The sequence below is a fragment of the Taurulus bubalis genome, assembly GCF_910589615.1.
Source record: "Taurulus bubalis genome assembly, chromosome: 14".
In the NCBI taxonomy this organism is placed as follows: domain Eukaryota; kingdom Metazoa; phylum Chordata; class Actinopteri; order Perciformes; family Cottidae; genus Taurulus; species Taurulus bubalis.
In genome coordinates this window covers 18,239,574-18,253,806 of record NC_136602.1, presented here as the reverse complement: position 1 = coordinate 18,253,806, position 14,233 = coordinate 18,239,574, and the positions used below count along the sequence as shown (strand labels likewise).

General features: G+C 42.0%; 1 protein-coding gene across 1 annotated transcript in view; it reads right to left on the bottom strand.

Moving 5' to 3' along the window:
* Positions 1-12,924, bottom strand: part of disc1 (DISC1 scaffold protein) — a gene marked incomplete at both ends in the record, with an annotated part of 38,942 nt that extends 26,018 nt beyond the window's left edge. The window contains 7 exons of the mRNA XM_079229569.1: positions 478-532; positions 3,065-3,297; positions 3,471-3,555; positions 4,760-4,916; positions 6,324-6,393; positions 7,513-8,372; positions 12,855-12,924. Coding sequence (XP_079085695.1) covers positions 478-532; positions 3,065-3,297; positions 3,471-3,555; positions 4,760-4,916; positions 6,324-6,393; positions 7,513-8,372; positions 12,855-12,924 — 1,530 coding nt within the window. The remainder of the gene's footprint in view (positions 1-477; positions 533-3,064; positions 3,298-3,470; positions 3,556-4,759; positions 4,917-6,323; positions 6,394-7,512; positions 8,373-12,854) is intronic.
* Between the last annotated feature and the right edge of the window lie 1,309 nt (positions 12,925-14,233).

Sequence of the window (14,233 nt, the reverse complement as noted above, 5' to 3'; positions counted from 1 at the left end):
TTGGCTTTTTTCAGCTGCAGAGATCAATGAATTGAGATCAGTGAGCGGGAAAGCAAACCGCTGAGAAGCAAAAGGCAACTCCAGAGACACGACACATTCAAAGGGAAACATGCAAAGCCGTACACACGCAGGAATATACAACACTGACACGCATAGAAAAGCCAACAAAGCCACGCTGGCCAAACAGATTCATAGATGTGAACTATGTGAAATATCTATCTATCCAAGAGCTGCTAAAAAAAGCAATATTGGATTTCTAAAAGGGCATTTTTTACGTACGTTTCTCATGGACAATTCACTGCCCGCTCAAGAGCATGAATACAGACAGTGACATGTGGGATGCATGTCTACGCTGGCTCACAGGACATGCGTTCCAGTTTGACTTCTGACACAATTACACACATTCAGTCATTGCTGGCATGCTGAGGGGAAGCGGGGCTGTTTTGTACTAAACGGGTCAGAGTAACAGTGACTTACTTTAGCAGTGGCTTCCTTGATGGACAGATTCAAAGCCTGCTCCTGCTCCTGGAGTCTGCAAAAAAGGAAATACACGCGTTACAGTGCAGTACTAAAAGGTAATTTATTTATTTTGGGTGATTCGAGTGAAAGCAATAGATGTCAATGACGGGATTAAAAATCCACAAGTTCACTATAATCCACCCATCTGGCTGCTAAACAGTGTTTTTCTCAAGTATGAAGAGAGTTACTAAATTGTTTATAACTTGTATGACGGAATGAGAGCAAAACAGTAGACTCTTATCATTCCCTGGTAAATCTAGATTATTGCATCCGCAGCAAAAACATACTTACACAACCAGATTAAGAGGTTTACATACTGCCTAGTGAAGTTGATTTAGACTGATATCAATGATGCTATATTGTGTGCATTATGAATGCATGAGGCCTGTATTTTGAATTTCACATTTGGAACCAAAACTCTGAGCAGCGATTGTAATCATTTTTGCTTAAATTGTTTTTACAAACGATTTATCAATTATAGCAATCAAGGATCAGATAATCCATTACAGTTTAATATTTTGGTAAATGCGCTTCAAAAGATTGATTCTACTGTCATACATCTCCGTTAACTATGAAGCTAAATCCAGCTACCAGTAAGCTTCTTAGCATAAAGGCTGGAAACGGGAGGAAGCTGTTCCCAAAATCTGTCCTCCAGCATCTCGGAAGCTCACTACTTAACACTGTGTTATAGAAATCCATAAAATATTTTTTTTTGGGGGTGGGGGGATTTCTTTCATGTAAATGGTCATATAAGAAAATGAATAGTGGCAGTTGTTTATATTTTGAAAGCAAGTGGGAAAAGCAGCTGAGCTCAAAACATGAGCTGTGATATGATTTGTTTCCTCGTAGCAGCTCAAATCTGGCATTTTCAAACTTTACTAGAGTATTTAGTTTGCTTACACGTTATTCTTACAATAATGTTTTTTATTAGACTTCACTGTCTTGATGATAATTTCGTATATCGAGGGTGATGTCAGTAATGTTACTACTGCGCATGTATGTAAACATGCAAAAAGGACAAGGTCACATTATTCAGTGACAGAGATATAAATCAATTAGTAGACGAAAACAAAATGAGCATAAAATCCATTATGCACAACACAGTCACCTTGAGATGGTCTCATATCACAAAAATCAGTAAGCTCCTTTCATGCTATTCCATCTGATGTTTAGGGTTAGTCCGGGTAAAATTGATTTTACTGCACCCTTTTTTTTTTTAAGGGACGCAGAAACAGTATTTCTATATTCCAGTAAGGAAATAAATCTTGAGATGAGAACGAAATGGCCTGTGTTATTTGGGGAAGGGAACCGCTAGCAACACAATCATCATGATGACCCAAAGCACATCACCTGGAGATGTGCAGCTGAATATCCAATCTGAGGTTGCAATTTCAATCAGCAGCGAGAATAAATGCGTTCCAGTCGGGGTGAGAATACGTCAGGTATCAAATTATCCCAGTGATGGCGGGTCACGCCACCGAGAAGGCGATAAGTACAATTTACATGTCTTTCTAATGAGTGGCAAGACAGAGAGGCTTTCCACGGTGCTCTGTCGCAAGCTGTTAACTTCAGAGGATACTATGCAAAGTAATCATTTGCATCTGAGAAAAACCATTAAAATTCAAAGCAGGTTCAAGCAGGTGTGAGAGCAGAGGATTGACAGCACAGGGGGATTTGAGGAATAAAGACGTAGTTGAGGCTGCTTGATGCGTCCTCTCTGAACCTGAAAATAAACAAATCCTTCCTCGTGAAGTCTTGCACAATTATTGCATTTCATTACATGCAATTGGCTGCCGCTTTTGTTCAAAGCGACTCACTATAATTGCTTTTTAGCACAATTTAAGCAATTTTTGGGGATGTGGGAATACGATATCTGCATTGTCAAACTACAACTACTTGAGATGTTAATTGGGTTGAAAACATGACGGTGTGCTTCTGACTCGGTTGTACTTTCTTAGTACGAGACAACATGGTCCCGCTGCAAGATTTATGCAAAATGGCACTTTGTCTGTCGGAGGACGAATGAAGCTGGGAGGCAAAGACTTCGTGAAATAGAGAATCTGCTCCAACACATCCTCCTCTAAACAAGCTCATTTAATGATAAGAAAATACGTGACTTGATACAGGGAAAACATTCATGGACTGATGTTGGACGTTGTAGTGTCACGACCTCTCACAGCTCTCCAGCAGCCCCACCTGGTGACTGACAGTACTGCAGGAACTGTGAGAGCCGGGAGTTTTCTGCCATTTATTGTAAAAAGAACTCTCACCTGGACTGTGAGCAACTATTTGAGGTTCATCTTCTATGCCTCACAGGATCCATATTGCATAGAGTATATATTTAGAGCATAATATAATAATGAAATCAATCAATTAATTATAAAGTATACTACAAGTGCAAATGTGTGTGCAAAGATCTCTTTATGCACCTGCTCCCGACAAATCAGTAAATTTCCCCAAATCAATTCCTGTGCCACTTTTTCCCCCCAGATGGTACACTTGTCGTGCGATGGCATTAAATATTCTGCACGTATGTGGCGCCCACCTGAGCAAGGAGGGCGAAGGAGAGACGGAGATCTGCGCGTGGTTTTCCGAGGTGACGAGGTCCTGCAGGGTCCGGCTCATGTCGCGGAGCTGGGCCACGGAGCAGCTCCTCAGCACGGAGCCCTCCAGCTCCTCGGCCTCCACCTGCGTCTCCTCCACCTGGATCTGCTGCTCCAGGCATCGGCCGTGGTCCTTCAGCTCCGCCAGCCGCCGCTGCAGCTCTTCTATCTCCTCCTGCACAGGTTTATATTTATGATCTTTGCGTTAATTATCGGGTGTCGAAGAAGAGGACTGTCTTTCTTTCAATAATTCATATTTGTCACTATTATATTACACACACACACGTGACCCAAAGTGGCAGAAATTACCTTTGTAAGCTGTGATTACATCATGTGAGCTGAATTTACCTCCACTAGCTGTTTCTCTTGGATCAGACGATCTCTTCGCTGTAGTGAGCCCAGCTGCTCCCGTGCATCCGGCTCCACAGTCTCCCTGACAACCAGTCACATCAAAAGCCTCGGCAATGGTGTACTTCAATTAAAGCGTTTCTATTTGTTCATTCACATTGCAGGGTCCTTTTGGTCCCTTTCAATCAAGCTTATATAGGAAGCAGTACAAATAATCTGTGTACTGGGACAGTGGTTTCTAGTATTTCTATTTGGAAATGACGTGTGTTCAGTGTATTTCACCAAAGTGTCTGACTGCGCGTGACTCCACCCTGAGTGTGTTTTTCAGGGGTGGATTTAGTGATTTGGGACCGCAGGAAAACGCCGTCTAGCTTTACTTTTTACCCTTTCTCTTACTGGGAATGTTGGTATTGGTGGTGGTAGAAGAAGAAGGCTACTCAAAACAAAAAAATCTGAAGTAAAACTATTAACAGTTAAGAATTAAATCAGTACCCCACAGTAAAAAGTCCTGCTAAAGTTGACTTAACGCCTATTTAAGGTGGTGCTTTCAATGCTGTGATGCTGGATAGTTTATGAATAATAATTCATCATATTATAATTGTAATATTTTGTAAGTTGCGTCTGAATCTGCAACACAACCGCTAACATCCCTCTGTCGGGTAAATGTATAAGTAGACTTTCTTTTAGCATTTAAAAAACACATTGCTGCATTTTTTCAGGATTCCCTCTGGAGCGCCACCTGATTTCCTTCCTGTTACAAAAGCTATTTTTAATCACCCTTTCCTACTTGTTCCATCCATTATAATGATGGATAGATCACGATCACAGGACAAAGCTAATTAACTCAATTTAACCACATAAAGCAGTCTGACTACAATAATACAACGAGGGCAGTGCAGCAACACTTTTATATTGTCAACCACCATGTAATAGTATCACATTATCATTAACAATTTAACGCTAGTAAAATATTGTTATCAAAATGAATACACTATATATAAATAATGCCATTAAATGAAACCTGAAACAAAATAGGTCATCTTTTTATTTTTATAAATACATTTTATATTTAATTTGATCTTTTCACTTGACGTTTAAAACATTTGGTTCTCCAAATGTCAATCAGGGAGAAAAAATCTACTTCATTATTAAAACAGTATAGCTTTTGATTACTGTGGTATTCATTTGATATATCAGGGGGAAAAAGGGCTCATGGCAGTAATCACAGGATATGGTGTTACTTATTTCCTCAACAGAGTGTGAGTTGTGTATCCACTGATGTGACTGACCTGCACTGACCGCAGTCTGCCCTCTGGAGGGCGCTGTGCACCACCCGCATGAGCCGCTCCAGGAACAGAGCCACGCCGGGCTGTCGGGAGGGCAAACCCAGCTTCAGAGCACAGCGCTCACTGCACAGCTCCTCCAGCTTTTTCCCAAAACGCTCAGCTGAAAACACACACACACACACACACACACACACACACACACACACACACACACACACACATATTTACTGAAAAGTTACGGTTATGAAGAAACTTTACAGAAACCAGATGGTTTCTAGGTCATAATGTCGACGTAGACTACATTCACTGAAACAGACGTCACTCCTTATTCAATTACCAAATTATACTTTAATTAGAAGGAACTCAGAGAGATACAACTTCTGTCAATACTGAACAATTCTCAGCTTGCTGTTAAAGACACATTCGCAATTATTTAAATGTTAAGAATCCTTCATTTAGATGTTCATCGACAAGAAAATCAAATCAAACCTTATTAGTTTACAGCATTTTACAGAGAGCTGCTAACATAAACACTGCAACAGACGTTAACATGGATGGAAAATAACTGTCAGAGTTAAAAATGAGAGAGAGAGAGAGTGAAGCACAATATCAAAAAGCAAACACAAAACCTGAAAAGACACATTGACCCAAATAATCACTCCACTTAAATATTTCAAGGTCTACAGCAGATGTTGGCCTTTATTCTTGTCACAAGGTCCAAGAAATGGGTCAGAATAAAGAAAATACACTCTTCTCAGACCAGCCAGAAAGCGGTCGATTTTTCTGGAGACAGATTGAAAATTACAGATTTCATTTGTTTGGTTTGAAGACTTTCCCATGCAGTCTTCAAAGTTAAAAACATCAAAAGCTAGTGTTCGTAATTAAATGTGGATTTTGTTTCAGCTTTGCCTCTCAATAGTTTCACTATAGTTTCACAATGTCCAGGTTTTAGTTGAACTTGGCTGATTGATCTGATAAGATAACATAAGATTAGATAGTAAAAATGTGCAGGACTACAGCAGCAAAATGGAGAGTGCAACAAAAGACATCAGCAGAAAACAGAAAAAACTTGTGATACCAAAAGAAACTCAACTGACAAACTAATCATCAACACAACAGGTATCATTTAGACACTAAATATAAAACAAATTAACATTTAATTATTTATTAATCACAGCAAAAGTCACTAAACTCTCCAGTAAGTTTGATTTGAAATGTCAGAGCCAGTAAACGACAAACCATTAAGCTCTAATTAATGCGCAGCCGCACGTGCTTTATCAAACATCCACAGCTAATTCAGTTAGCAAGAGATACAATAAAGACAACTGGGGCACTTCCCGCATCCTAAACCTCAAACTGAGTCTGGGTCCTGACTGAACTTCAGAGAGTTACTGCATGTTACACTGGCTGCATCTCTGTCCCTCTTTAAATTATACTAGATGAAAAAATTAGACTAGTATTTTTTTTTTTTTAAGGCATAAGACGTCAGAAAGAAAGATGAAGCGTTCTCCAATCCATCCACAGTATGTGGCAGCTGAGACGACTTGTTGTTAAAGCAGCGGCTCACCTGCGTCATAGTCGTCATCCAGAATGGCTTTCTGCTGGAGCCTCTGCAGCTTCAACATCATGGATTCAATCTGAAAGGGAGACACGGTAGGCAGAAGACACAGCTGATGATTACCCAGCAGTCCAGAGGGCAACGCACTTCAAACAGTCGCCACAGGCCCAAAATAAATATAAAGTATTGTGGGTGCAATGACCGTCATTCCAAAGTGACACAGAGTGAGCAAGTTGAGGACTGGATATGGAGTTTAGAACATTGACCTTACTACACTATAACTGTAAATTATATTCTTCTTCTGTCGGCACTCGTCCTGTCATGCCTGCAGCTAGTTAGAATATAGCGGCAGGCTACTCGTGATGGACAGGCCATAATATCATCGGCTCTCACAAGTCACTGGCTTTGCCATCATGGACAAAAACTTTCACTTTCGATCAAATTTAAAATGGATCGCCTTGGCAGTATTAAATACCCAATAATACATGGTCTGGGAAATTTAAACGTCACCACATTGTTTTAATTTACTTTTAATAATTATATTTCCTAATATTCATGTTGTCCTCCATCGTCATTGTCAGACAGACCCAGCAGCTCCTGCAATTTCTAGCAGTTATTAAGTTAGGACGGGGTAACTCGTAGGACCTAAGGACGTTAGAAAGGTTCTGTGATAGCTATATTCCTTTTCTAAGATAAGATAGGATATTTTGCCAAATTATTTATTTTTAAATTATGTTTCTGGAATGCCAAAAATCCTAAATGTCATCCTAAACTGAGATAAGACAGGATTTGAGGCTGAGGAAGTTCCTGTAATGAGACCCCGTCACGTCAAAGTCTATATATAGTGTAGCGCAGTGAGATAGCAGAGGGCAGATGGAGCTACATGTATGTTCATCTTTAGGTGCTCAGAAAGCTGTGTGGTAACACTCAGATGCTCTATTTTGCTCTTGCTCTTAAAGAAATAGTCTGACATTTTGCAGAAGCATGCTTATTTTGTTTCTTGCTGAGAGTTAGATGAGCTCTCATGAGAGGTATCAATCTTCTCTAACTCTTGGCAGGACAGCAAATATATGTGTTTCCCAATATGTCAAACTATTCCTTTTAAAAAGAACATATTTGTGGATTGACCTAAACCCAATAAAGGCGAGTGTGACAACAGCCCCGCCTCTCCTCCTCATCAGAAGCCAGTCGTGCCCACCTTGGTGTGAGTGCGGTTGTTCTGGAGGCAGTCTTGCAGCACACCCTCGTACTTCTTCACCAGGTTGTCCCAGCCTTGGTCGGAGGCGGGCGTGGCGCTCTCGTAGCCAGAGGTGACGGAGGAGGCGGAGGCGGTGTCCGAGTCCACAGACAGCGAGGAGGTGATCTCGATGTCCAGAGATCGCGAGTCACAGTCGGGCAGGTCCGGCCTGACCTCCCACAGACACTCCCGCCAAGACCTCCCGCCCGATGACGGCTCCTCTCTCTCCGCCTGGCTGCTTGGGGTGCAGGAGGGCAGTGATTGGACAAGAGCGGACTGTTTTGAGACATTGTGCACAGTGGATAAGGATGCCGGTTTTGTCCGAGGCGAACGAAGTGCTTCAGTTGATTGACTTAGTGGTTCTGGTTCCCAGTCAGTCTTCTGACTGGAGTGAAGAGACTTCCGGATAAAACTAAAACTGGAGCTAAAGGAGTCCTCTGGTGAGGACCGAGAGGCCGAGCTCTGGCTTAACCGGAGTTCATTCTGAGGCAGAGAGGACGGACCCCGGTGGCCGGATGCACCATTACAGGCACTGTAGTCCACATGAGGAAGAGGATGGGAAACAGAGCGGAGAAAACTCTTCCAGGAGCCACATGCGAGTTTATCAGGATGTTGCTCATTCTGAGCGCTGGTTCCCTCAGTGGTGTCAGTGTGACGTCCGTTTTTTCCGTTCCTAATACAAGTGGACCTCCCTTCCTCCTCCTCTTCTTCCCGCCCATAAGTGGTGCTCTGAAGTCTGGACTGCTCTCCTCTCATGTACCCCGGTCTTCGGTGAAGCCTCTTACGAGCGGAGCCGCCAGCTGTCCCTGATGCTCTGCCACCTGTCGATGCAGAGATCAACCATTAAGATGGACACACGGTCATGAGGAAGATAACAAGTGAGCTCATAGAACTGGTAGGATTAGCTGTGCATGCATGAAGTCATCATGGAAATGTTATGCTAAATGTGCCAGTTACCCAAGACTTTAAAATTGTAAGTGTTTCGATTGTGATCTAACTGAACCACAATGACTTTCCCCACCCCTCTGCCCTCAGAGCTAGCGTTGCTATAACGGAAAGACAAACAGATGTCAGACATTTCCCAGAGTTCTGCTCCAGCTGTTTTGAAATACCAAAGCCACACTGTCATTTTGAGTTCAGGCCCGCCTCTCAGCGAAGGAGTGGACTGCATGAACAATACCTTGTTACATTTGAATCGGTTTCTCTTTGAAAACAGCCACGTTGAAGGACAGCTTCTCAAACTGAGGGGCAGGCTGTGCGGCAGAGGTGGAGTGGAAGTAAAGCTGAATGAATCTGTTTCATGTTGGAACAAAAAACAAACACAACTGCTCTGATGCCTTACAGACCCTCTGAGTCGAATTTCTTTTTTTCATGCTGAACAATGTGATTTCCAAGAAATCTGTGAGCGCATCTCTGGTAAACACAAGATTTAAAGTGGTGCTTTTGTGTGATTCTTTGTGGAGAAAACACAGTTTTACCGATCTGTCAATTAAAGTCAACTAATCGATTATTCAACCAAATAGAATAAGTCAAGGACAACTTTAGATGCTAACAAGGCTACTAAGATTTAAATAAGAAAATCACAAGTCCGTTTGACGTGTTTAGTACAGGTTGGACACATTTTTGACAGGGAAGGAAAGACGCCTTGCGAAAACACGTCATGTAATATCAATGTGATTATAGCAAGATTATATTTTTTATATTTTTTGCCACTTGGGATAATGAAACAAGCTTTATTAACATAATTGACATAATGATGAATCACCCTATGAAGTTGATATGGTTAATTATAAGCCATCCGTTACTCCACATCCAGTGGATACGGAGCAACATTAGCATTCATTTGAAGTCGCGTTAGTGTCCACTTCATGAAATCATGAGTCTGATCTCTTGAAGGAAATATCTGGCTCTGTAGCTGAGAAAGTAGTGTACGGTGCCGGAGCTTTTTGTTGCTTTTAAACAAAGTTGATGAGAGCAGGCAGAATCAACCAAAAAAATATAAACCGTAAAGAACATGGCTGTACAATATGAACAATGAGCTGAAAGATGCTAAAACACTTCATAGATCTGAGAGGAACGAGAGAGAACTTAGTCAGGGGATACTTCTCTTTGGGTTTGGGTAAGCAACTCCTTCCACATGTGTACATGTCGGCATTTGATTCATTATTCATTCATTTGATATTGCATAGTGCAGCTTTAAATAAAAGGTGGACAGAGTAGTGACAAGGAAGACCAGGAAAAACTGATCAAGCAGAAATCAATAAGCCTATCTTTCTCTCGGGTCCACTGTCAACGTAGTGGGAGAGTCCTTATCTTTAGTGTGTAAAAACATGTGTGTTTGCAACAAACACACAGAAAGGTGAAAAGAAACATGCAGCCCCCGTCCCTAATAAGGTTACTGATTTACCTCATATTGTTACTGCTCGAAAGACACTGAAGGGTTTGTATGGACACAAATAGTTAGAGAACCACTGCAGACAGACGTGACCAACCCAAGAAGTGATCAAACATCAGCGTAAACAGCACCAGCTCTGAAGGTAGAGCAGAATGATGAGGTTTGTGTTTAAAACTGGACACCTGCTGCAGCTCCACGTGACCAAGACATGGAACGTGTAGGATGCAGAGATGGAGACGGGCTGAAATGTTGGGGATCAACAGCCCCTTTGTGTACAGCTGCGTCGCGCCCTCTTTCACTTCTGGCTCTCAATTTTCTCTTCCCACACACACACACACACACACACACACGTACACAGAGAGAGAGAGAGAGAGAGACACACTGACACATAGACTTTTGTGCTGAGAACACTGGGGCGCATTCATACTACTGTCATTGTAAAACTCTGTTGCACTTAATGACACAGTTATGCATTAGTTACAATCAAACACACATGTACCTTGTCAGGACATCACACTGTATTGACACTTTTCTCCTCAATGGGAGCTCAGTTATTCTGTTCCGAGCTATATTCAGGGCATCAAACAAACCATGACCACTATCCCCCAGTGATCCCACAGTGATGTCATTACTAAAGCCGCCCATGTGACTGGAGAGGGAGAGACACAACTTTAAGGGAGCGTTGGGACGTTAGATTCAGTTGATTAGCAGTGAGAGCAGCATAGAGGGTGTTCCCATTGCGCCTGAGCTGCTGCATGGCTTCTGTCCACTGGGACCGCCGCACTAAAGCTCAGGTTGCATACAACTCCGTTACTGTTTCTTTACAGACGTGGCCACTGTTCCATAACCTATTCAAGAAACCCAACACTCTACGCAGGTACCAAACACAACCGTCCACCATCTGGTGGGGTCAAGATACAGTATGGAGCCCCTCAAGAGAGCCAGAGAACGAAAGGGGAAGCACTCGTTGATAGAAAGTGGTACTGTACCCTCGTCATGCTTCGATTACACAAAGACGGCTCTTCTCAGTTAAGGGGAAGGAAATGCCTCAAGGCCCATTGTGTGTGTGTGTGTGTGTGTGTGTGTGTGTGTGTGTGTGTGTGTGTGTGTGTGTGTGTGTGTGTGTGTGTGTCGGGGGGGGGGGGGGGTCATTGACATCTCAGTTGAAGCCCCTACGAGGTATGTCATTTGCGGCTTCCTGCCAGGCTCTGTGCTAAAATAGTTTGCCAGGAATTCCGTCAGAAACGGCAAATAAGCAAAGAGGAGACCTACAGCGGTTCAACGCTGTGGGCCGAACGATCCCACTGCGACAATAACAGCTTTCTCGTTGAGGAGCCTCAGCACAAAGTGTGGGAAAGCTAAAAGCGTCTCAGCCAGAGGAGGCTCGATTATTTACCTTTGTAGATTAAAACAGGCCCTCCTCGGAGGCCGTAGGTTAAACGCTGCATCCCATTGGCTGCTGAAAGTGCTTCGGCCAAAGAGCAGAGGAATGCAGAGGATCTCATTAAAAACACAAACGTTTGAGGAACAAGCTCAGCACCCTCGAACACACACACACACATTCACACACACACACACACACACACCAGCAGATCTGCATGTCAGCGGCCTCCTGAGAAGCAGCAGTGCTCGGCAGATGTGCGACTTCTCGCCACTTGTGACCAACCACGGCAACAGAAATAGGGAAATGAAAGTTCTTTGACCAATAGTGACCTAGAAGTGAATCTATGTTTCTGGAAAAACAAAACGCCTCTAATGGCTGACAGGAAACTGAACTATAATGTATGATAGTCCAGATTTTGAGTCGTTGCTCTGGTGATACTTGTATAGGAAAACAGCTCCCCACTTCCTGTATGGTCACCCGAGGATTATAAACCAGCTGAATATATTTGGGCTGAGAGTGAAGACACAGTACAGCAGCGGGAGGCTGACACTGTGAGAATGAATACACCCAACAAACCTAAAATACTTCTTAATTTGTTGGTAGTACAGTTAAATGCTAACATACCGGACATGTTCACGTCAATTATACTGATTGAGTAATTGTCACATGAGATGGCCTTATCACCCAATGCTTCTTAAGAGTTTTGACCATTTCATACATGGATTCATTATATAGATAGATCATATGCAAGGGAATGTCATCATCTGTCTCTACATTGTTTGTATATTCAGAGGGAAAACAAATCTTCCACGAGGATAGAGACCTATATGGACTGATGGGATCCCTCATCTTTTCTGACCTGACTGAATGTCAGTGGAGGACTCAGTGACACTCAGCTTTACAGTGCAAATAACAAAGTCTTGTTTTGGAGAACTTGGACTGTTACAATATGTAGACCCACTGCACGCTCTCATGTAAGGACTCTGCTATGTATTTCGTCTATGTAGTATCTAGTTCAGTTTTCTTTCTGTTTGCTGTTGCCTTTAATTGAACCAGATTCAAGGATATTAATCAATTTCTGCATCTCACTACTGCATTTTATTTCTTAACTTGTATTCTATTTTTTTTGCTTTTTTAATGTTTTTAATGTTTCAATGAATGTTCTTAATTTTGTTTCAATCTTGTTTTCTTCTACATTAAATTTTGATGCTTTTAATGGTTTTATGTGAAGAACTTTTTTAAAATGTGCTATACAAATAAACTTGCCTTGGCTTAGTTTATTGTATGTGACTTGTGCCTTATTTCACTTCCTAATCATTAAGTCTGTATAGTATTCTTAAGTAATGTGTATAGCTCCTGGTGGGAATTCAAACCAGCCTTCATCGTCGTTCCTTCTGCAGGAAAGCCAGATGATTGTTGATATTGATAGTTTAGACACACACACACACACACACACACACACACACACACACACACACACACACACACACACACACACACACACAGATAAAATGCCCCTTTTACCTTCCATGACTTCGCAGTGGTGAAGCAGAGAGTTGCTCCGACATTCCAGCCCCATCAGTCCAGCAAACATCTTCCCATGAACAACCCGCTGCTGGTGGGCAGAAGTCAGCGAGCAGCAGATGAACATGGAGCTACACCGACCATGTTGGAGAAGAAGTGGAGCCAGCCGATGGCACTGATCTCATTTCCGTTGTGGAAAAATGAACCCATGGGCTGTAATTTTTTTTCCCCCACTTTAGAATGACGTGTGAAACCGGCTTTTCACACGCGCTCCTTTGTCCATAACAAACATCTCCCGAAAGTATTGACAGCCTCTTCGTACTTTAGATTCTTACAGTTCTTCTCTGCGGCAAACAAGTGGGTTGCGCATGAACAGACGGTCTGGAGAGAACAAAAAGATCCTCATGTCATGTTTCTTGTGGAGGAATGGAAAACAAAAAGACATCCCACGGTTTGCAGCAGCATAATGGCAGATAATTCCACATTAATTGAATGTGTGTCTTATCGAAGAGCGATCCGTAATCCGTTATCCGCTGCGCCGCTGCGCCGCGCGTCGTGCTGGAGCCGCGAGGAGCTCCTACGTGTTCAGGAATCTGACTCCAGATCCTTCAGCCCGCCTCAGAGACACAGCAGTCAGCCTATAAGGCAGCGGGCTGCTGTTTCCATGTGTATGCACACTTTATGTGTTTTAACAACATTACAACTACAGCTGGTGAAGGAACACATCGTATTTAAATATAAAAACATGCTGTCATACGACCTCCAACTCTGTTAAAGTCACAAACTAGTTGGGATGTTGTAATGACCCTTATTATTTTGTCATTACTGTGTTTTGTTTAGCATGTTAAAAGTGTAAAGGTAGCTATTAGAGCTTTCACATTTAAATTGAATAAAACATCTAAAAATCTAAATAAATCTAAAATTGGCTAGAAAGGCAAGACACGTTTATTTGTATAGCACATTTCAACAACAAGGCGTTTCAAAGTGCTTCACATAAAACCATTAAAAGCATCAAAACATAATGCAGAAGAAAACAGGATTTAAAAACAGTTAAGAAAACAATAAAACATTAAAAGTCAAAAATAAAAATAAAAAAGTTGAATAAAAGTTGCAGTGCAGTTTAAGAAATACAAAGCAGTAGTGAGAAATAACAACACAAAGTTGTTTTGCAAGGAGAGTCATTACAAATGATTGTTTAATGACTTTTTGTTGTTCTGCATCATTATGTCAACATATAATTCATGTGTATTTCTCTTATGTCTAAATGCAATAACTCAACATATATTTGGAAACATAATGTCCCTGCACTGTTGGCACAATGTTAACAGACGTGTATTTAAAATATGTATGTCAAGAAATTGTTTGTGTCCACAGAAATG